Source organism: Gopherus evgoodei, chromosome 12 (assembly GCF_007399415.2).
Source record: "Gopherus evgoodei ecotype Sinaloan lineage chromosome 12, rGopEvg1_v1.p, whole genome shotgun sequence".
NCBI classification, from domain to species: Eukaryota; Metazoa; Chordata; order Testudines; family Testudinidae; genus Gopherus; species Gopherus evgoodei.
In genome coordinates, this window is record NC_044333.1 from 6,503,503 (window position 1) to 6,527,611 (window position 24,109).

The window sequence follows — 24,109 nt, forward strand, 5'->3', positions numbered from 1 at the left end:
GTTGGAGAGGACCCAGTGTAGCATCCATGCTAACACAGAGGCTGCAAAACTCAACTCGGCTTTAATTATAAATTCATAGAGGTTCAGAACAGAAAGTACCGTTGTAATCATCTAGTCTTACCTACTGCAGAAGAAGGCCTTTTCCCTTCCGTCTCCACTAAAAAGATAGTTTTAACACAATTAATATTAACCAGGGAGAAGGGTCTCAGGCCAGAATAGGGAAAGAACTTAGATACGTTCGATCTATTCAAGCTGGCAGGGCCTGATGAAATTGACTCTAGAGTACTTAAGAGACTAGCTGAAGCAACCTCTGAATCATTAATCATCTCTGAGAACTCCTGGAGGCGAATATCTTTCTGGGATGTATTAACAGGAGTGAGGTATGTAAGACACAGAAGATAATCGTTCCACTCTACCCAGCACTGGTGAGGTTGCGGCTGGAGTAGTGTGTCCAGTTTTCAGCACCACACTTTAGGAAAGATGTGAACAAACTGGAGAGAATCCAGTTTTAGTCCAGAGGAGAAGAGGGTGAGGAGGACACTTGATAACCATCTTCAAATATGTACAAGGTGGTTATAAGGAGGACAGTGATGACTTGTTCTCCACCTAAACCGAGGAAAAGACAAGAGGCTGAGTCTGCAACGAGGGAGATTCAGGTTAGATCTCAGGAAAAACTTTTTAAACAGTAATGACAGTTAAGCGCCAGAACCGGTTACCTGGAAAGAGTGTGGAATCCCAGTTACTGGTGGCGTTTAAGAACAAGTTTGACAGATGCCTGCCAGGGATGGTATAGGTTTCCCTGGGCCTGTCTTCATGCATGAGTGGATGGATTAGATGGCGACGTCCCTTTCAACTTACGTTTGCAGGATTCTGCGACACAAGTCAGAGGATCTCCCCCAGAAATTCCTGCATTATACCCGGAGCTTCTGTTTGAGCTAGAGCAGGTCTTTTAGGAAGAAATCCAGACTTGATTTAAAGGCTTCAAGTGATGGACAATCCACTACATCCCTGGGTAGTGTTCCAATGGCTAATTACCTCACTGGGGGGCATGGATGAGTGTTCACGTTGCATGCCCCGCCAGTCCCAGGCCTGGGGAGCTAATGATCCAACCAGCAGACCCAACTGGATGAGGAATCCTGGTCACATGCCACCTGAGGCATGTTGCGCATATGCTAAGATCACCCTCACGAGTACAAATTTGCACCTTGTTTCTGGTCTGAATTTGTCTAGCTTCAGTTTCCAACCATTGGATCTTGTTCCATCTTTTACTGGTAGATTAAAAGACCCATCTCTGCTGTCAGAAATCTTCTCCACAGGAAGGTACCTGCAGACTGTGATCTAATCACCTCCTCCCTTTCTCTTTGTTAAAAGAAGCTCAGTGAATTCAGTTTAAGACTCTCACTGTAAGGCTGGTTTTCCATACTGGTATTGGAACTCTGTCCCAGTCGGTCAATATCGCTTTCAAAGTGTGGACCCCAGACCTGGATACTTCATTCTGTTAACGGCCTCACTGATGCCATACACAGTGGCAATACCCCTGTCTGTTCTTCTACTTGATATTCCCCTATTTGTATATCCGAAGATTGGAATTGCTCTTTTAGCCACCGCATTTTGCTGTGGGTCCATGTTCAGTTGGTGATCAACCCTGACTCCCAAGTCCTATTCAGAGTCACCACTTTCCAAAATCCAGCCCCTCCTCTTACAAGTGGGACCTGCAACAGCTATTGCAACTGCACGCAATCTATTTGGGGTCCATGCTGCATTAGCTCTATGAATGGGTTATGAAGGATTATGTTCTACTCCATGGGGGAAGGGGATTACGACAGCTCTTCCAGGCACTAAAAACAGTAGCGAGTGATGAAGGTGAATAATTGAGACTGAACAACCCTAGAGAGGTACCGCTCCCTAGAGTGGTTTGCAGAGACTGGTTCAAGCTGGTTTTCCAGAGATGAGGAGACAAAGAAATGGCTTTTTGGTATAAAAGGATGAGCATGTACTGAGACAGGTCCTGGTACACGGCAATGCTGATCCAGCAAATGGACAGACCTTCTGTCCAAAGGGAGCCCCCAACCCTGGCGGAAGAGTTGGAAAGACTTTGGTTGACAAGGGTCCTATAAGAGTGACCTCCAATGAGCTTTAAGCATACTTGTATACTCAATATATGTTCCTATAGGTTTTCTCTGTAATGCTTTTACCCTAAGACTAAAGGTACTTGCTTAGAAGGAGCTGTGTGGTAACTGTCATTGCTGGCAATTCACTGACTGTGGAGAGAGAAAACAAAGCACAGGTGCTGGCCTTTAGGCAAACTAGCTGGCTGAGGCTATCACAGTTTCATGGTAACAGCATCTGTATTCCCCCTCCAATTAAGGCTTCTGCGTCCCAGCCATTCCCTCTCCTGGCTGGAGACCCTCATCTCCTTCCCTCCTGACTGGGGGTTTTAAGACTGCTCAGCTCCCTGCCTTACACTGCTAATATTCCCAGAATGCCAGTCTGCCTAAAGGAGAGGCCTCGTGCTTTGCTTTTTCTCCAAGAGCTATGAATAGTATATTGCCAGCAGTTACAACTGCAAACTTTACCGTAAATGATTTTATGTCTTCCTACACATCATGGATCAAGATATTGAATAGCACTGGGCAAGGAACAGATCCCTATGGGACGCCTTTAGCAACGTCCCCACCGGATGAGGATTCTCCATTTACCATCACTCTCAGTTCTCTCAAGTAGCCAGGTTTTAATCCATTTAGTACATGCTGCACTGATTTTGTATACTGCTAATTTTTCATTCAGAATGTCATGTGGTACAAAGTCAAATGCCTTAAGGAAGTCTAAGCAGATTACATCACAGTTACCTCTGTCAACCAAGCCTGTATTTTCAGCAAAACATATCCAGTTTATTTGATAAGACCTATTTCCCATATGACCATGCTGATATTAATTATGCTGCCCTCTTTTAATTTTTTACTGATTGCATCCCATATCAGAGTTCCCATGATTTTCCTAGGGATCAAAGTCAAGCTAACTAACTTATAGTTAACTAGGTTATCCCAATTGCCCTTTTCATATATTGGACACACCTAGTTTTTTTTCAGTCCTCTGGGATAGTCCCTGCACTCCAAGCACTGCTGAATATCAATATCAGTGTCACAGAGAGCTCCTCGGCTAAAGCTTTGGCGCCCAAGAGTTTTAAGTTATCCAGTCCAATAGATGTGAAAAAGTTTAGTTTTAGCATTTGCTGTGTAATATCCTCCCGGAATAGAAAGTACTACAATCAGTTTCTCTATGTGCATGCACACGTAAAATCCCTGGAGCTTAACCTGGGGCTGAAGAGGAACTGAGACTACCATACCGTGCCACAAGAAGGTCCCACCAGTTCCTTGTGTCAGGCTGCAAGAACTCTTGCTCATGCATTTCAGCGGGTCACTGCCCTTGTGCTATGTTATGGCCAACACCTGGTCCATCCACTTCTGGAGGGCAGGAGAATGGGCTCAGAATTGGGACTCGTTTGGTCACGTCAGGCTGATTGCTGAGCATGTGAAACTCCTCCTCTTTAACCACCACCGTACACGTGAGGACAGAGCGACAGCTGCTGATGGACTGATCTAGAGTCCAATATATTAGCCAGGTCCTGGGACAGGACAGTGCTAACTGCAGCAGGCTGCTGCTGCATTGCACCCAGCGATCACAGGCAGTGCAATCATTGTCAGTTTCACAGCTCTCCGGGTGACACGGCCGCTCCTTCCCATTTGTGCTAATTCTCAGAGAAAGCAGAACACCCAGCAGAAACCCTCCCCCCAGGAGCAGCAGCTCACGTCCAGGAACCTCACGCTGGAGCACGGATTTCAGTGCAATGGCAGCTGGTGCCAGACTGACTCACCCTCGAGATCTATGGGAGAGGATACTCCTGCACGCAGAGCCATGCCACTCCTGGAGGAAGAACTTGTTTCCTGCATTCCTGGGGCACAGGGAGCTGCTATCCCTGAAAGCCTCCGAGGTCACTGCCTTGTTATTCAGTCACTCTCCTGAGGATGATGTGACGCAGCTGATTAATGCTCTATGCACCGTATCTCATTCCCTGCAGCGCCCGATTCCCCAGACAGAAGGGCCTGCACTCAGGAAATCTGGACTACAGCCCCCTGCTCGAGGGCAAAGCGAAACAGGGGTAGATTCTCCTCTCACTCTGGTGAAACTAGTGCCTTAGTGAACTTGCTCCTGATTTACACCAGCGTCAGTGAGAGGCTAATCAGGCCCAGAGAGCGCTTGCCTGCATGGAAGGGACCTTAGCAATGAGCCCAGGATGGGAGGACAGCACTGCTGAGTAATGGACATGCTGATTCCATCTCTCCTCATCCGGCCTCAGCCCATCACCCTAGTCCACCTTCCTCCGCCAGTGTCCCCACTTCGTCCCACACAGGCCCCAGGATCAGAGTGTTGAGTGCCCCCTGCTGGTTAACTGCCATTAGTGATTGTTCACAGCATCCAAGACAGGGAAAGCACTATACAGCACAAGGAGACAGACCCATTCTCTGCCTCAAGGCACTTGCGTGATGGCCACCATGTTGGCCAACACACCACGGACTGAACTGGGGACCTCCAGAGTTTAACACATGAGCTGCCATAGCCTGAACTCCAGAGCCAGCTCTCCATAAGGGGGCTGTAGCAGACTCACCTCCCCTGCGGATCAGGTGCAGAGGCGGACCTGACACGCACACACCAGCGGGTTACACCTGCAGCCTGACTCTAAGGGGTGTTACAAGTGTGGACAGCAAATGATCATGCAGAGCAACTGTCATAAACAGATAAGTAAGAGTTAATAGAACAGAAGTGCTTCATATCTCCTTTGCCTGGAAAGGTTTAACGAGATCAGTGAGCCTGGTTGTCACCAGACCAGAGGACTAATCAGGGGACAGGATACTTTCAGATCTTGAGGGAGGGAAGTTTTTGCATGTGCTGTTAGATTTTGGTTGTTCTCCTCTCTGGGTTCTGAGAATGACCAGATGTGCAACCAGCTTTCTCTCCAGTCTCTCTGATACAGGCTCTTATGTACTCAGAATAGTAAGTACTAGGTAGATAAGGCGAGTTAGGCTTATGTTTGTTTTCTTTATTTGCAAATGTGTATTTGGCTGGAAGGAGTTCAAATTTGTATTTTGCTGAAAGGATTTTAATTTGTACTTGTATACTTAGGCTGGGAGGGTATTCCCAGTGTCTATAGCTGAAAGACCCTGTAACATATTCCATCTTAAATTTACAAAGATAATTTTTACTGTTTTTTTTTTTCTTTAATTAAAAGCTTTTCTTGTTTAAGAACCTGATTGTTTTTTTATTCTGGTGAGACCCCAGGGGACTGGGTCTGGATCCACCAGGGAATTGGTGGGAAAAAAGAAGGGAAGGAGGAGAGAAAGGTTAATTTCTCTCTGTGTTAGGATTACTTTATCTCTCAAGGAGAGTCTGGGAGGGGGAGAGAGAAGGAGGGGGGAAGGTGAATTTTCCTCTCTGTTTTAAGATTCAAGGAGTTTGAATCACAGTGATCTTCCAGGGTAACCCAGGGAGGGGAAGCCTGGGAGAGGCAACGGTGAGGGAAAGGGTTTACTTTCCTTGTGTTAAGATCCAGAGGGACTGGGTCTTGGGGGTCCCCGGGCCAGGTTTTGGGGGGACCAGAGTGTACCAGGCACTGGAATTCCTGGTTGGTGGCAGCGCTACAAGTACTAAGCTGGTAATTGAGCTTAGAGGAATTCATGCTGGTACCCCATCTACTGGACGATAAGGTTCAGAGTGGGGAATTATACCATGACAGCAACACTGTCAACTCCTGACATCAGTCCCCCTGCAATGCTTCCCAACTCATGGTCGATGCGGCAGCAGCCAGCCCCCTACCCAGAGACAGTTCAGCAACCCAGCTGTTGGGTGTTCTAAGCAGCAGGGGGTGGTACCCCAGGCTATGGAGAAGGGGCGGTCATCTGAGTGTGGGGTGGGGCTGGTGGTATGTGAAGAGGGTTCTAAACAGAAGGTGAAGAAAACACAAATGCTAATTTGAGGGACAGGGATGGCGACAGAAAAAGTCACCTCTGTGGTTTTCCAACATGTTTCAGCTTTAGACATGCTGCTAAAAAGAATAAACAGGTGGGGAGAATCTAAGCTAGTTGCTATTGGATGCCTGCTGCATCCTGCTGCTTTATGCCATGGTCTAGCTGTGTCGGCATATTCTCGATCTACACATAAGGGTAGAAAGCTGCGCAGCAACCTGAGTCAGACCAGAGGGAAAAGCAGCTTTTCACAAAGATGCTGAATCTGGGGCTAGGCTGCATTAATCTGGAATCAGCAACGCTCTGAACCGAAAGTACTGTAGGCATTCAGGATAACTCCACGGACGGACACTCTTATTCCAGAATAGTGTGGTTCAGCTTAATCTACTTCCAAAGTGTTTATAAGAGCGTCTATACAGGGAGCTACTTCAGAACAGCTATTTGGGTCAATTTCCCCATGTAGACAAGCACTTCGGTGTGGTCCAAACTGAAAGAATGGCTCACAGGGTTGAAAACAAGTTTTAACCGGGTTTAACCCTGAAAACACTGGAGCCAGCCCGGTCTCTGTTAAAGCCAACAGAAGCTGTGTCACTAGCCTCTAGGACATTGTTTCCTCAGCCTTGTGGATACCAAGGACCGGATTGCTGCCTTCCTAAACTGTGCCGGGGAGATCTCAGGGACCAGCACCAGTCCACGGGCAGCTCATTGAGAAATGCTGCTCTGGGATCAGGGAGTGGCACTGCTGTGATGGATTCATGGGAACTGGATTTGGAAAGACAACACCAGCAGCTACTTTTCCTAACTGTGTGTGTCAGGGGCAAGGAGCACCCAGTTCCCTAGGTCAGAAGAGTGGCAGGGTTTTTTGCTTCTAGAGGACCAGAGGGCTTATTATTAAACCATGTCCCGGGCTGAGTTCATGCAGAGGACAGGAGCCTTTGAAGAGTAGAAACAAAGCTGGTTTAGAAAGCAAGTTATAATCACATCCTGCTTCCCTAGCATCGCCTAGCAAGGCCAATCCCACTCCTGCGGAGTTCAGTGCGAGCATGGTCAGGCCCCAGCAGTCAGCTTTAGATCTGACAGACACAGGTGAGAGTCACCCCTGAAGTCACAATTTCACAGGTGTACAACTGGTGAGAGCAAAATTTGGCCTTAAGTTCTAACAAGATAGTGCAGTGCAGAGATCCTGCTGCATGCATGCTCAATACGTGTGTAAACACACACACACACGGCTACATTCACAGTTCATCTTTGCAGAATGCCAAAAACGTGACGTCTCAGGACTTTAAACTCTGCAGCATCAAATAACCCAGTTAGCCCCTCGCCCTTGTATTGAGAAGCTCTGATCTCTCTACCACCCTCAGAACATGGCTGCGGGGCAGGCAAGAATCATCCTCATCTTACAAATTGGGAAACTGAGGCAAGTTGGCCAAGGTCACCCATTGAGGCAGTGACAGAGCTGGGAACGGACACCAGGAGTTCTGTACATCAACCACAGCCCTGTTCTTCCCCTTGATATAGTAAATAAACACATTTTAAAATGGTTGCCCCTGCAGCAGGGTTTGAAGCCAGGACCCACAGCCAGTCAGCACTAAATGCATCCCCACACTCTGTGCCTGTTAACTTGGTATCACCGCACTCTGCAGCCATCATGGTATTGCTCTTCAGTGTCTTGCTGGGAGGGTGGAAACTGTCAGTCACCCAACAGTCACAATCTATGGTTCTGGACCTCACTCTAAACAAACAAGGTTCAGAATGGGGATCAGGAGTCCTAGGTTCTTTCCCTAGCTCCGGCACCCATGCTGCGTGACCTTGGGCTAATTAAGCAGCACAGAGTGGCTGGGGGGGGGGCGAATGTGAGAAGTAATTCATTCCTATGTTTGTACAACTTTGGCATTGTCAGATGAGAGGTGACAGAGGTAGAAAGTAATGAACTGGAATTGGGGCAGGAGTGAGACACACTGCTGCCAGAATCTGATGTGTGTGTCATAGCCCTGATACTGTCTCTTTCTCCATCAGAAAGATCCAAGTTCCCTGAGCACAGTCAGCATGTGACTCCATTGATAATACACTGCTCTTCTATACAGCCAGTCTCATCAATAGATCTCAAAGCACTTTTAGAAAGAGGTCAATATCATTATCCTCGTTTTACATATGGGGAAACTGAGGCACAGAAGCAACTTGGGCAACAGAGTGACAGGTCCTACAGAGATCACAGAGCTGTTAGCATATGTTTTATAATGAGATTCACACATACGCCACTCCACAGTCATTCCTTTGCATGCTCCAGTTCTGTTTAGCTACGTGGATGTTATTAGCGTGGAGAGCTGCTCTTCAGCATGCCAGACTCAGCAGGACACAGACAGCCTAACACAATTCGATAATAGCTCTCCACGCAGTACCGTGCTGAGACACGGGCTGGAGGAAACGGGCTTGTTCTTTGTGGTCTCTGTAAGAGAGCTGCACGGAAATCTCTCTGCAGCACAAGGAGGGGTGCCTGGGTCTCTGAGCAAAAGCAAAGCAGCAGCTTCCTAGGGCCGAAAGCCCTCAAAGGAGAAGGGCGATTTGCAGGCTTTGCACAAAACCCAGGGTGGAGTTGCCCAGGCGACTGTCACCATGGAAACAGCAGCTTTTTCTGAAACTCAGCTTGATTTTTTTTGGAGGAAACCACTAGTTTTAACAGCCTCCCCCAAGTCCCCTTCAGCCGATTAACACCTGCCCCACAGCGACTCCTGGTGGGAGTTCCTGGGAGTGCCCCACAGCCAGGGCTCCTGCAGGCACGCAGCGGTTCTCAAATTTTTGCACTGGTGACCCCTTTCACACAGGAAGCCTCTGACTGCGACCCCCCTTATAAATGAAAAACACTTTTTTGTATATTTAACACCATTATAAATGCTGGAGGCAAAGTAGGGTTTGGGGTGGAGGTTGACCGCTCGCAACCCCCCCATGTAATAACAGACTCATAGACTCTAGGACTGGAAGGAACCTTGAGAGGTCATCGAGTCCAGTCCCCTGCCCTCACGGCAGGACCAAATACTGTCTAGACCATCCCTAATAGACATTTATCTAACCTACTCTTAAATATCTCCAGAGATGGAGATTCCACAACTTCCCTAGGCAATCTATTCCAATGTTTAACTACCCTGACAGTTAGGAACTTTTTCCTAATGTCCAACCTAAATCTCCCTTGCTGCAGGTTAAGCCCATTGCTTCTTGTTCTATCATTGGAGGCTAAAGTGAACAAGTTTTCTCCCTCCTCCTGATGACACCCTTTTAGATACCTGAAAACTGCTATCATGTCCCATCTCAGCCTTCTCTTTTCCAAACTAAACAAACCCAATTCCTTCAGCCTTCCTTTGTAGGTCATGTTCTCAAGACCTTTAATCATTCTTGTTGCTCTTCTCTGGACCCTCTCCAATTTCTCCACATCTTTCTTGAAATGCGGTGCCCAGAACTGGACACAATACTCCAGTTGAGGCCTAACCAGCGCAGAGTAGAGCGGAAGAATGACTTCTCGCGTCTTGTTTACAACACTCCTGTTAATGCATCCCAGAATCACATTTGCTTTTTTTGCAACAGTATCACACTGTTGACTCATATTAAGCTTGTGGTCCACTATGTCCCCAAGATCTCTTTCTGCCATACTCCTTCCTAGACAGTCTCTTCCCATTCTGTATGTGTGAAACTGATTGTTCCTTCCTAAGTGGAGCACTTTGCATTTATCTTTATTGAACTTCATCCTGTTTACCTCAGACCATTTCTCCAATTTGTCCAGATCATTTTGAATTCTGACCCTGTCCTCCAAAGCAGTTGCAATCCCTCCCAGTTTGGTATCGTCTGCTAACTTCATAACCGTACTTTCTATGCCAACATCTAAATCGTTGATGAAGGGGTCCCGACCTCCAGTTTGAGAACCCCTCCCCTACAGCAAGTCCTGAGAGATGTGGGCAGGCGGGGGGGCTCTCACTGAAGAAGGGAGAAACTGGGCCAGCTTGAGAGCCTCTGAGAGGCAGAGACCCCCGCCAAGCAGTTGCGTGTGTGGCTCACACTTCAGGCCAACGCTGGTGCCACACCAGCCAATGCTCCAGAGACTAGGAAAAGGGAACTGGCTAGGGTGACCAGGTGTCCGGTTTTCGTCAGGAACACCCGGTCGAATAGGGACCCTGGCAGCTCGGATCAGCACTGCTGACTGGGCCGTTAACAGTGGTACGGCGGCCTGTCCTGGGGCACCGCACTGAGCCCTGGAAGTGGTCAGCAGGTCCAGCTCCTAGGCGGAGGGGAAGGAGGCTCTGCAGCATGTGCTATCCTCACCCCAAGCACCGGCTCAGCACTCCCATTGGCCAGGAACCAGCCAATGGGAGCTGGAGGGGGGCAGTGCCTGCAGGTGAGAGCAGCATGTGCCATGGAGCCTCCTGCCCTGTCCCCCCACCCAGGAACCAGACTTGCTGTCCGCTTCCGGGGTGCAGTGCGGTGCGCCAGGACAGGCAGACAGCCTGCCTTAGCCCCCCACTGCGCCGCTGACCGGGAGCTGCCCAAGGTAAGCCCACGCCCCAACCAAGAGCCCAGCCTCCTCCCCCAGCCCTGAGCCCCCCCAAACCCAGAGCCCTCTCCTGCACCCCAGAGCCCATACCCCGAGCAACTCAACCCCCTGCCCCAGCCCAGAGCCCCCTCCCATACCCTGAACCCCTCATCCCCGGCCCCACGCGCCAGCCTGGAGCCCCCTCCTGTACCCCAAACCCCTCATCCCCAGCCCCACCCCAGAGCCAGCATCCCCCAGGCCAGAGCCCTCTCCCCCTCCACACCCCCCAACCTCCTGCTTCAACCTGCAACCCCCTCCCAAATCCCTCAGCCCCACCTGCCAGCCTGGAGCCCCCTCCTGCACTCCAAACCCCTCATACCCAGCCCATTCCCAGAGCCAACACCCCCAGCCCAGAGCCCTCTCCCCCTCCCCACCTCAACTCTCTGCCCCAACCTGGAGCCCCCTCCCACACCCTGAACACCTCATTTCTGGCCCCATCCTGGAGCCCACACCCCCTCCCACACCCAGGCCAGTGAAAGTGAGTGAGGGTGAGGGAGAGCAAGCCACCGAGGGAGGGGGAATGTAGTGAGCGGGGGGTGGGGCCTCGAAGGGGCGGGGCTAGGGTGTTCGGTTTTGTGCCAATAGAAGTTGACAACCCTAGAACTTGCAGCTATGCCATTCCCCAGAGCGCCTCCTTCTGGGAGACGCGAGGCATTGGAGTAACGCTCCCCCACCAGACCCAGCATTCCTGCATCATTCCACAGCACCTCCTGCTGGAGGAGGCAGAGACTGAAGTAGCTGTGAACTCCTCAGCCTCAGCTCCTATTCCACCCATACTCCTGGGAGGAGTCGGTTTTCCAGAAGGCCAGCCTGCTGATTCCACCTCTCCCACCACGAGAGAGCATATGTGCCAGGAGAAGCCGGGGGACTGGGGAGGCATAGGCAGGAGGAGAGATTTCCTTGATTTGTTTTGGTATAAAAGAAAATGATATTTAATAAGATTCAGCCTCCCATGCTGCCTTATGAAAGAGGAAAGGAGACAGGGAAAATGTGCCAATGTGTCCCCCACAGGGCCCATAAACCCCACAGATGCCACTCTCCATTCCAGTGCGACCATCAGGGGCAACGCTGACAGCACCAGTTATGCTCTTACACCAGGGCTGAATTTGGCCCCCGGCACTTAATTGCATTGGGGCGGGTGATTTTATTGCGGGTCTGGATATTCTATACTCCAATAGCGTATTCTCTTTCAACTTCCAGCCCAACCGTAGCAGTGCCATTAACTAGCTGCCAGGATACACCACAGAGGTGGGTGTAGTAACTAGAATATCAAGATGGGCGATATAAAGCTGAACTATTTTAACAAATCCAAAGCCAGCCACAACATCATGGCTGTCACTATACCACATGCTACCGCCCCTTGCAATGTCACTGACAGTGGGGCTAAACCTGCTCAGTCTCTACCACTTGAGCTAATGGAGGATCTCCATTTGAGGTTAGCAATATAGGGCCAATGTCACACAGTGTAGCAGTTCCAATTCCCTCCACCAGAAGACAGCAATGCAAACACACACATTTGCACCGTAATACTGTAATGTGCTAACCAGCTGCCACTCTGAAGCTCATGGCTTCAGTCCCGTTGATTGTTAGGTGCAAAGAGACCTTTAGCATTGGAGAGACGCAGACCCTCAGGCTTGGAACCAGGCTGACTCCCCCACATCAGTTACCCACACTCAGGGAATGTGCCCGCACAAGCCATTTTGTCCCCCTCACCCCTGAAGATCAGGCACGTAGAGTTGGTGACTAGCCACAGAACCCAAGTGCACCAGTAAGGGAGGACCGAATGGCAGCTGCTCGGCAGCATTCCCTCCTTTCCCTCGAGCTGAGGAGAGCCCAGTAGCACTGGTCAGGGAGCAGGGGAGTCCATTGCTGGAACCGCGGGGCCGATCGGCAGAATGCGACTATCCCACCCAGGTCGCAGAGAATGGGCTGACAGGCTAGACAGTCAGAGGAGGGGCCTTACCTTCCAGTCCGTGTCCACCGCAGAAAGGAACGTATCCGAATGCTCCTGGAGGGGAAACAGACCAGAAAGAACCATCAGAGCTCATACAACAGCCACCACGAAGCAGTAACACAGACACCTCACTATCGCCTCATGCCTACCCCCTCACTGCCACCACCTGCCCTCCAGTCACCCGCTGAGAGCTCTGCTGAGCCTCTACACAGCCTCCTCCTCCACTAACACCCCAGGAGGGAATTCACGCTCACTCTAAGCTGGGAAGGATCTTGGGGACCTCAGCAAAGAGGCCAGTTGAGACTGCCAGCCCGAAGGCTGTTGACATCAGAGAGGCAGGGGGCTGCCAGTCCCAGTGGACAATTGACCCGAGAGGCGTTGAGAGAGCAAAGCCCTGTGCTCTGCAGCTAACCCCCTGCTGCTGATGCAGGCCTTGGGGTGTGAACTCTGCCACAATCAGCTCTAGAAATGCTGTCAGAGGGATTTACGGAACGGAAACCCTGGCAGCTGTGCCCGCCAAGGTTTGTGAGCCCACTCCTTTGTACATGCCCAGCTGCCACCATCTTGGCCAACACACAGGGGACCAAACTGGGGACCTTCAGAGCTAAAAGCATAATCTGCGCTAGCCTGAGCTAAAGCTCCCTAGCTGGGGTTGTAACACTCCTATTGTCGATGGATCAGGCCCAGAGCAGGACACACTCACCAGGGGTTACACCAGCATCCCACATCAGCACCTGGGCTTGTGTCCATTCAGCAGCGGCTGGGCCGCCCTCTGCACCCTTGTCTGGGTGCGAACACATGCCCTGGATCAGCATCCGCACATGGGCATTAGAGATGCTGCCTGGGTTGCGTTTCAGCCGTAGGATTGTGCGTCCTCATGACGCGCTGGCATTCGGTACTGACGCACGGCTCAGAGTGTAATGGGGACTCCAGGCGGCCCACCCGGCATGCTGGAGGGATGCAGGACAAGCCTGGTTGGAAACATCAAGACAGGCAGCCCACCTCAGGGGCCCTCTGAAAGTCATTTGGACGAACAGCAGGACAGAGAAGAGACAGCTGCCGTCTGGCTCCACAAAGGGCTCAGTCAGGGAACGCTCAGGAGCACAAGGAGGGGCACAGGCTGAAGCAAGATTCCTCCCACCGGCGTCTCAAGTGGTTCCTGGCTTCTTGCGTGGCTCGGGAAGCCTCCTGTTGGATGCTTTACTAGGTGGAGGGAGATTCTCCCCATGGAAAACAAAGCAGAGCTCTGCTGCGTCAGCAGTTGGCTCCCATCCCGCAGGGCCTCCAGCAGCTGGGAGCCAGGTCACACCTTTGTCCATCAGTGGTGGCACCAACTTGGGAGGAGGCATGACGAGATGGGAGGCAGCAGCCTCTAGAGGCCTGAGCCTGGTAGAAGCCTTAGAGCATCCATCCCTGGACATGGCACGAGTCCCCCCTACCCATGAAAGCGCTTGGAGCTCCCGTCCGTCCTTTCCCCAGCATCACAACCAGGAAGGGCAGGAGGGGGAGGGGGAGAGCACTATTTGGACTCCTGGAGCCTTGAGATCTCAGTATTAGGGAACTCAGGATGGAACAAAAACTCAGCAGGAATGTGCCTCTCCTCCATCCAGACTTCAGGGTGCATTTGCAGAGACACCAAAGGCTGGAGTCACGTGAGACCCAGACGCACCAGATAGCTGGGACACCTCTTCCTGGGCACAGGCTTCCTGCTCTGATTTCTGCAGTGATTATCTCCCCTGCACAGTTCCAGGGCCCTAGCCTGCCATTGCTGCCCCGTGCACCCTCCCCTATCACCAGGAAGGAGTTCATGTTCTTCCCCTCCCCTCCATGCCAGGGTGAACTGATGGAGCCACCCCTTGCTGGGTTGGTAGAGTGCCTCTGTCTTCATTGGCCACCTGCCCAGCTGCAGCAGCCTTGCACCTGTGGCTGATTGAGCCAGGCCTCGCCATCCCCCACCCCCGCTGCCTTCTTTTCCCCAGCCTGTCATTCAATAAAAGCCCTCCTAGACATTTCGGCCTCTTGGCATCAAGGACATGGCCCTAGCTTTACCGCTCCCCTGCGGGACCGGCTACAGAGACGGGATCCTGGGGGGCAGCACTGGTGGGGGTGGAAGACAAGGAAGCGTCCCAGTTTTGATAGAGGAACACTAGCACCCCCAGGCTGGGGGACCCAGCGCCCAATCCTTGGCTGTACAGAAGTGGACACCCAGACACCAAGATTAGAACGTACAGGCCTGAAGTCAGGTGCCCACTTTTCAGAAGTGCCAAGCACACAACTCCTGTTAGTTTGGAAATCCCGGGGGGAGAGGGGGCACGCTCCGGATAATTATTTGGAGGCTTAGTATAGCAGGGTGAAAAGCATATGAGGCAACAGTCTAGCAGAAAAATGCTGTTTTGCTGAAATAAAAATGTTTTACTGGAACGCGCCGATTTTAACAGAAAGGTTTCCAGGCAATTTGTTTGGACTTTCTGGCTTTGTTCCCTTTAAAATTATGTACAATTACAATAAAAGTCTATAGAAGACTGTTCTGACATTATCAAAATGAAACATTTTGAGATGGTTGGTTCAGTGTTTCAGAATTTAAATATTTGGGGATTTCTGTTCTGAGATCATGTCAGCTCTGTCCTGATTCCAAAGAAAATGAAGTTTCAAGATGTCAGGATTTCTGGCAGGACAGAAATCCCATTCTCCAAGCAGCTCCAGTGCCCGACTGTAGGCACCAGCATTGGAAAATCTAGCGGAAAGCATCTCTGCTGTAGCACCTTTCGCTGGAGATAGAACAGCAGATCCAACTCCCCCTGCCCCTGGTGGAAATTCTGATCCAGATCTGACTTGTGTCACTCAGGCCTGCCTGTCACAGCCTGGACCAGAACACTGCCTTTCCCCTTGCGCGACTGGTTTCTACCAGTACAATTAGTACCAATTAGAATGGCAGCAGCCAAGCCCCATGTTGCTGGGTGACCAGATAGCCCGATTTTATAGGGACAGTCCTGATTTTTTATGATATTTCTTAGATAGGCTCCTATTACCGCCCACCCCCTGTCCTGATTTTTCACACTTGCTATCTGGTCACCCTACACGTTGCACAGGTGTAAGTAATTCCACAAGGGGAAAGGCAGAGGAGAATCCGGCTCAAATGTCCAGACTTTGGGAGTTTGGGATCAGATCAGATTCCAGATCCAAACCACAGGCTGAAAGGATGGTCCTGAGTTGCAAAGGGTCCCAGAGAACTTTACAAGCCACACACAGGCCCTGAAATGCAGCCAGCTCTGGGGTGGGGGGCAGCCGCCAGCACAACAGCACTAGGAGTGGAAGATTTTGACCATGGACACGTGGGCAAACCCCTTTCCTTATAAGAGATCCAATGCTCACCCACAATAAGGAGGATGTGCGAGCTCCTCTGCAGCACCCCCACAGAGCAAATATCCACGTCCGAAAGGCAGGAGGGGCCAAGTCAAACCTCTTCAGACTCCATGTCCCAGCATCCTCTCTGATGCCAGGACTCTGAAGACAGTCCTCAAAGGAGGAATGCTGGAGGACAGGGCTTCAAGGGCACATCCAGAGATGCAGCCCCTGGTTCAAAGCCTCGTCTGGTTCTCTGGGAGCCCTTTATCATCCCTGACCCAGCCATATGCCATGCCCGGGCACCACTGCAGAGCCCAGCGGCACGTCCCAGTGCAGCTCCAAAGCGAATGAACGTTTGCAGGCTCCAAGGACGAGCGGCCCTGCCCACCACGTACCCAGCCCTCCAGCTCCCGTTCTCGGATTTACAAGGCCAGCAAGATGAGCACAGACACGCGGGCAGTGACACACCCAGCTTGGCAGGTCCGTGCTCACACGCTGGCTTTGCGAAGCAGCTTTTCAACTCCTGAGATCAGGTAGGATGCTGGAGACCAGCTCAGCGAGAGGGGGCCCACCCCTTCCTCACCACTGGGGATCGCCTTTCGACCAGAGAGAGCCAACCCACAGTTCAGCAGGCTGGACAGCGTCTGATGTGCCTGCTGTAGCAGGGAGTGCTGCAGGCCAGGCTGGAGGTGCACGACATAGCTGGGGACAGCAAGGCAGGATGGTGCAATGATGGAGGCACCATCTCAATGAATGCTGCAGTCTGCTGGCTCCTTGCAGTTCTCATCTGGAATCTGCTCCCCCATGAGTGTGGCTGGGGGAACCCAGGAAACCGGCAGAGACCAAGCTGGGCCCATCAAGGTCAGCATTCAGACAGGACGAGGGCGTGCTGGAGCTCTTGTCCTCATGGTGGATTAGGGAAGGGACATTAGAAGGCCACAGGAGGTAGTGGGAGGGCGAGGAACAAGCCCACCCAAACCCAGCTAGTGAGAGTCATTCCAACCCCCTCTCCATTCCCCATCATCAACCCAGCTCCACCAGGCCGGTCTCTTGCACCCACCTGCCCGTGAGAGGCCTCAGGAAGATGTTTGTGGGTTCTCCCCTCCCCCCAGGCCTCAGAGACTGTCCTGGGGCCACTGCTCTTTGGACTGGCTGGCTCCCCCACACTTTCTAGCCTGCAGGGAGAAGTCAGCTCGTTGATGTTCATCAAGTCCTCCCCGCTTGCTTTCCAGACACAGCCTCCCTCCCACTCCTCTCTCACATGACTGGCATCAAATGGGAGCTTTGCCAGAGGTGGAGACCTACTAAGGTCTGATCACGGGGGCAGGGGTAGCCCCTGTGAGGCATCCCTTGCTCCCAGGCCTGGCAGGGGCAGGTGGGTGATCTTGCAGCATTCGGTCAGATAAGCCCCTGCAGCTGAGCTAAGGCGCAAGAATCCAGATGGGACATGGACTGCCATGAAAGGAGCCTTTGAGGAACAGGATATGGTGGTAGAAGCCAGACGCCCTCATCTCCTGCCTTTGCATTGTCCACCATCCCATCTGCTTCAGAACCTACTGCCTGCCCATCACTGCAGCCAGCCTGCACTCCAGGCTGAGCCAAGGGGAGCAGTGGAGACACTGGGAACAGACAAATGCTTGATTCTTGGCCGCCATCTCTGCAGGGGCCCTGCTGCTACCAGACGCTCAGATGCTTGCACAGTGAAAGCTACCATCCTTCAGCTGGGCCACGTGGTGGCGCCCTTGCTGCTCATAAAGCCATATACGCCGTTAGCGGAAATCGAGCTGAACGAGTCCAGCCTACAGTGGTTTCTCTTCAGCGTGGACAAACGCTGCAGCTACTTTCAGCTCAGCCACTCCTCCTAGCTGCATCCCCATGTGGAAGTTATCCAAAGTCAGTGCTCCTAGTAACGCCTCTTTGGGACAGATGTGTATCCCAGAATGCACTGGTAGAGTCACGGTTATAGGACAAGGTGTGTGAAGAGGATAACTCTCTCTCCCTCTCACACCCACCCACTCCCCTCAGTGGTTTGAGCATTGACCTGCTAAACCCAGGGTTGTGAGTTCAATCCCTGAGGGGGCCATTTGGGGATTTAGTTGGGGATTGCTACTGCTTTGAGCAGAGGGTTGGACTAGATCTCCTGAGGTTCCTTCCAACCCTAATAATCTATGATTCTAGGACTAGATCCACTGCATTTGAGCTAAAGAAGAGCTCCCCCTCCCCTAGCTTGTAGCAATGGTAGGTCCCTTATCCACCCTGTCAGCTGAGCCACTAGAGGGCAACATCACTCACACATAAAGCCAGTACATTACAGACACCTGGTGCTGCCGGGTGAACAGCTCCAATGAGGCTAGGGCAAAGCAGGGCAGGCAGCTATTCCGTACAATCAACACCTCCTCGCGTGTTAGGAATGAAGGCGTCTGACAGGTGGGATGTACGGAGAGGGGGAAGGCAGGCAACTCACAAGCTCAGTATCCTGGCCTCGCAGCAGTGGCTTCTCCTCGGTGAATCGCAGCTCGTGCAGCCCTGCCATGGTCACTTCCTGCAGCAGCAGTCCTGCGGGGGGAAAAAATCCAGCACACGAGTCAGCTGCCAGGCAGCCAGCCTCCTGCTCATAGACCTTCAGCCTAAGCTCTGGGCTGGAGCTGGCGAGGGCCAGCCATAGAGGGGAGCACACAGATCTCCGCTGTGTGCGCCCCAAGGATCAGCTCTCTGACAGGTCCATCTGGGGTGGCATCAGGATGAGACAGATGTGCCCAGCACATGGTGGCTATCAGAGCAGGCAGTAGCTCGTCCCCCTGTGGGCAGCCATGGCAGAAGGGCCAGGGACTGACTGGGCAGTGGAGACAGACCCTAGTCATGCCTGGAGGGCGGCATTGGTGGGGTGGGTAAAGCTGGCACTACTGCTACCCACGCTATCCATGTTCAGGGAGGGGGTGGGGAACATCCCCACCATGGTGAGAGGGAGGGTGTCACAGGCTTAGTGTCGCTTGCTGCCCCCTCACCTTCAGGTGGTGGGCACATGGGCATGACGCCGTCACCCAACTGCTCTGCCAGGAGAGGGCACCCTGGGGCGCAGCCTGTGAGACCCTCCTCCCTTCCCACGTGGGATCCTGCATGTCACTGGGTGACAGATGCTCCCTGGGAGGAAGAATCGCGCCCCAGCTCCTTGCTTCAGCCACAAGTCCATTACCCAAAAGAGGGGCACGTCCCTCACCATTCCAGGAGCTAAGTGCCTTCGCCCTAGCACACTGCACTGAGCTGGCTGGCCCAAGAGGAGCCTCAGGGCTGAAGCCCACAAGCACTGACAGATTTGTGGTCAGCATCCACCCGGGCCAGCTCAGCAGGGCTGGATCCTCCAAGTGGTCACTGAGGGCAGGGAGCCAGCTTGGGACATGGGAGAGCTGGGTTCAAATCTGTGCTCTGCCACAGACATCCTGGGTGACCTTGGCCAAGTCACTTAGGCCAGGATTTTTAAAAGTATTTAGGTAGTGCACCACTCCTGTCCTAAGTCACTTCAGCATTGTAAAGCTAAATCTCACTGAAAGGGGCCCAGGCTCCTTCGTCACTCAGGCCAAGCTCTGAAAAGGTATTTAGGTTCCTATTTCCATTGAAGTAAGGACCTTTGTGGAGCTGGGTCTTAGGCTTTGCTACACTGAGCAGAGCGGTGCCTAAAGACATTTTCGGCCTCGGTCTCGCTGTGCATCCACTCCCGCTCTGTACCACGGGGAGAACAGGCCTGCCCTGCCCACCAGGGGTGTTGTGAGGAGAAACGCCTTAACACTTGTGAGGGGTGCGCAGGTGATGGGGGTCAGGTGAGTACCCCAGACAGCTCAATCTAGAATCAGGGCCATCAGCTCTGCAGGCTCTGGAGCTGTCACCCCCAATAGCCAGGAGTTTGAGACGTCCAAGCCCCTGGAATAAATCGAGATTATCTAGGGAACTGCAGGGTACAATGTTACAGCTGCATAAACCTCAGGCATTTCAGATCGGGCTGTGGGGAGCGTCACAAAAATCCTTCCTTCTGCTCTGTGTCCCCATGAAAAGCTGCACCAGTTTCAACGAAAGGTGCAGCTGAAAGTGGAGTGAGTTGAACTGATGCAAAAAAGCGGTGCGGATGTGCTGCAATCCACAGAAACCTGGCGGATTCGCTTTAGCTCCCACGGAGTAGGAATAGGGCTAAGCTAAACTGAAAGGAAGCTGCTCTTAACTAAGCGTCCATGAAGGAGTTTGCATGATTAACCAGATCAGCGCCCGTGAGTGCATGGACAAAGCTGCAGCCTGTCTGAGTTTCAGGGGGGAAGAAAAAGCTCAGCTGGAAAGGCCCAGGGTTGCTGGTTTGGAATCTGAGCCATGGGGACCTGTTGACTCTTAACAGTTACACGTGGAAGCCAAGCAAGCCAGCACTCAGCTGGCCCGAACAGTTTGGGACCTCAAGAAACTGGGCCCAAGCTCCTGGTCAGCAACAAGACAAGAGTTTCATTTCCTTTGCTCAGCTCCACCAAGTCTGTGCTTAACTCCATCCTTGGAGCAGATCGCTGGCGCTGAGCAATGGTTACCTTCCGACCCATAGCTGAATGATCTGCGAGAGCATTATCCTCAGGACCCTACCAACTTCACCATCCATCCATCCAGGTCAATTTCACAGTTATGGGATTTAAAAAATCGTAAATGTCATGATTTCAGCTATTTAAAACTGAAATTTCACAGTGTTGTAATTGTAGGGATCCCAACTTAAAAAGGAGTTGGGAGGGGGTCGCAAAGTTATTGTAGGGGTACCCTTATTTCTGCGCTGTTTCTGGTGGTGGTGCTGCCTTCACAGCTGGGCAGCTGGAGAGCAGCAGCTGCAGGCCGGGAGCCCAGTTCTGAAGGCAGAGCCGCCGCCAGCAGCAGCGCAGAAGTAAGGATGGCAGGTCATGTCATTGCAACCCTTCTGCCCTGCTGCCTGCAGAGCTGGGCCCTCGGTCAGCAGCTGCCTCTCTCCAGCCGCCCAGCTCCAAAGGCACTAGTGCAGAAGTAAGGGTGGCAATACCACCCCCCCTAAAATAACCCTGTGACCCCCCTGCTAATCCCTTTTGGGTCAGCACCCCCAATTTGAGAAACGCTGGTCTCCCCCGTGAAATCTGTATAGCATAAGGTAAAAACACACACAAGACCAGTTTTCACTGGGGGAGACCAGATTTCACAGTCCGTGAGGAGTTTTTCATGGCCGTGGACTTGGTAGGGCCCGGATTCTCATTTATTATTTGTATTACCACAGCGCTTAGGAGTCTTAGACATGAGCCAGGACCCCGGCATGCTAGGGGCTGTACAATCTCAGACCTAAAAGACCATCCCTGCCCCCAGAGAGCTTCCAAGCTAAGCTGAACGGCTTTAAACAGAGATTTCAACTGTGCAAAAGATCTTGGAAGGAGGGAAAAGAGCCTCCCACGTAAACCCTGGAGGTGAGGGAGACACAGTAGGGAGATGCTGCCGGTAAGTTTAATCTCTCAGCTGCACATAGCACTTCTCTTCCCAAAGCAGCTCATACACCAATTGTTTCACCCACCACAGCCACCCTTGGAGTGCAATATTCCACTGCACAACAGTTTACAGTGGACTTCAAGGAGACTGCATCAAACTGACCGAGCAGCAGGGCATTCAGCATGTAGAGTCCACGCTGCAATTTCACGCTAACTCTCCTGCATCTGTAGAGCCACAGGACTGTGACCACACGTGGCCAATCTACCATGAAACGTGGCCCCAGCCCAGCAGCACCCCTCCGCCCCCCAGCTAAGGGCCAGCCCCGCTCGGCTTGGGACATGCGTCAGGATTGCTGCAGCACAAGGAGGCTGCACGTGCAGGGACACGACTCGGGGCCAGAACAAAAGCCTGCCCTCAAGGGGCGCGCCCACACCTGAATGCTGCAAAGAATACAGAGGGCAGCGCTTGGTGTGGGGCCCCCAAGAGAGGACGGAGCCCTCCAGCCACACAACAGCTAGTGCCTGCAGTAATCCCCATGGATCCGCTACCCCATCTGTTGAGCTAAGCCCCAGGCTTGAAACACAAGCAAGCCTACCTGGGAGCCATCACAGCCCCTCCACACCATCTGCTCGATGCCTCCACTGTTCTGTACTCTCCGCCCTCTATATATAGCCTGAGCCAAAACATCCTCCTGCTCTCACTTCCCCAGAGAGGTGTCAGGTAGCTGAGATTGATTAACTCCCTTGCAGACAACGCTGGGTTAGAGGGCAGAGCAGCAGCATGAGGATGCCCTTGTTTGTCGATTACAAGGCATTTACTCATTACCCTCCCATTGCATTTCTGCACTAGGCTCCTTCACCCCGCGCTGGGCAGGAGGGGGCAGTCCCGCCCCAGAGCAGCTGGCAGTTGGGCAAGTCTTGCCCTATCCCGGGGCCTGGGTCTGCAAGGGAGCAATGAGAGCCACTGCCATGGAGAGCGCAGAGTTGGGGTCCTAAGTAAGGGCTTGTCTACCAGGAAAGTGTTCCCAGTAACACCAGTGGAACTAGCATAACTATCGTGGGTTAGGGTGACTACCCACACGGACCATCTTTTTCCAGCACAGCAGTAGCATTAGGCAGTTTAACTTACTCTCCTTTGGAAGGGGTTGAGTTAAACCAAAACACGCTGCTTTTGGACTGGAGTAAGCATCCACATGGAGAGTTCTGCCAGCAGTCACGGCTCCTTGGCATAAAACAGGACGGCGTTCCCATGGAGACAAGCCCCAAGACGGTTTGGAGACTTCAGCAGGGCTACCGAGTCTTATCCTGTCCCTAAGACAGCTGTGCATACCCACAGGCCACACTACCGGGCAGGATTGGGGAACTTTTGCTCAAGGGAGGCCCATGGGTATGACAGCAGAGGAGTCATGGCCCATGGGCCAAAATTCAGAGTTTTAAGTAAGTGCAACTACACTGACTTTGGCAGAGTCACTTTTTGAGCCACAATTAGAAGCCCTAGTCTCTTTAGACAGACATGTGTCATGTTACCCTGCAGAATTCAGGAGACCTCTAAGCTGGCACCCCAGGAGATGCCCCGTGGCACAGCATGTGAGCAGGGGAAGGAACTGCAGCCTGTTGCTGCATGTCCCCAAGAGGGATAGAGGGCACGGACACGAGGGCACATGCTGATTACAGAGAGAGGGGCAGATCCTCTTCTCATGTCAATAGCCACAGCTCCACTGACAGCCAGCCCCAGAACAGGAAAAGCCAGCAAACAGCAAGGTGCAGGGTCAAGAGATGAGCTGAATCATTCAGATTGGGGTCTGTGTGTTCATGTCCCCACCCGCTGCTGCTCGCTACCAGTCTCAGTTGTCGCTTTCCCCATGACCCTCAGATCGCTTGTCAGCTGCTTGCCATTCATCGTTCCTTTTTAGCAGGGTGCAACTGGACGCTCATTGAGCATGCTATAATTTCTGCTCCCTGATTGGACAACCAAAACTTACAAACAGGAGGCCTAACCAAGATCTCCAAGATGGGCAGACAGACGTACCAGGTGAGAGCTCAGGGAGGAACACGTTCACCTGGAGTATTCAGCTGCACAACATGAAAACCAAAAAATGAAAGCATCAGGCACAGGAGCATTGGGGGTAAGAATACATGCAAACTGTCTTGTGCTATTTGCCCATCTTTAAGCCCATACCAGGCTTCTCATGGTAGAGTTATTTCATTATCCTGTAAAAGCAGCAAAGAGTCCTGTGGCACCTTATAGACGAACAGACGTATTGGAGCATGAGCTTTCGTGGCAGCCGACGAAGTGGGTATTCACCCATGAAAGCTCATGCTCCAATACATCTGTTAGTCTATAAGGTGCCACAGGACTCTTTGCTGCTTTTACAGATCCATACTAACACGGCTACCCCTCTGATACTTCATTATCCTGGTTATCTTAGAAGTGACAGGACCGAGGCTCAAGTCTGAGCAGAGCTAAAGATGAAATCCCAACTCTCAGCATCTCTGAAATAGAATTAAGTGAAGGGAGAATCTCTACGTTCCTTCCTCCTGTTCTGGGGCAGCCATCTGAGGGTAAGAGGAAGCCTGATTCGCCTCTCCCATTCCCTGCTGTATGTCAGGACTGACCCGGAGTCACATCAGTGCAGAACTGGTGTAAGTCAGAGGACAGTCAAGTCCTTTGAATTGAGGGACAAAAGGGAGACAAACTGTAAGAACAAGGGCCAAATTCTGCCCTAACCTACATCCATGCAACCTCACTGAG

General features: G+C 52.1%; 1 protein-coding gene across 4 annotated transcripts in view; it reads right to left on the reverse strand.

Annotated features, from left to right (window-relative positions):
• Nucleotides 1-24,109, reverse strand: part of NDRG4 (NDRG family member 4) — a 91,556-nt gene that overhangs the window by 51,399 nt on the left and 16,048 nt on the right. For all 4 annotated transcript variants that reach the window (XM_030582258.1, XM_030582256.1, XM_030582257.1 and 1 more), the window contains exons 2-3: nt 18,360-18,451; nt 12,560-12,604 (exon numbers count right to left, since the gene is read on the reverse strand). In XM_030582258.1, coding sequence (XP_030438118.1) covers nt 12,560-12,604; nt 18,360-18,428 — 114 coding nt within the window. In that variant the 5' untranslated portion in view covers nt 18,429-18,451. The remainder of the gene's footprint in view (nt 1-12,559; nt 12,605-18,359; nt 18,452-24,109) is intronic.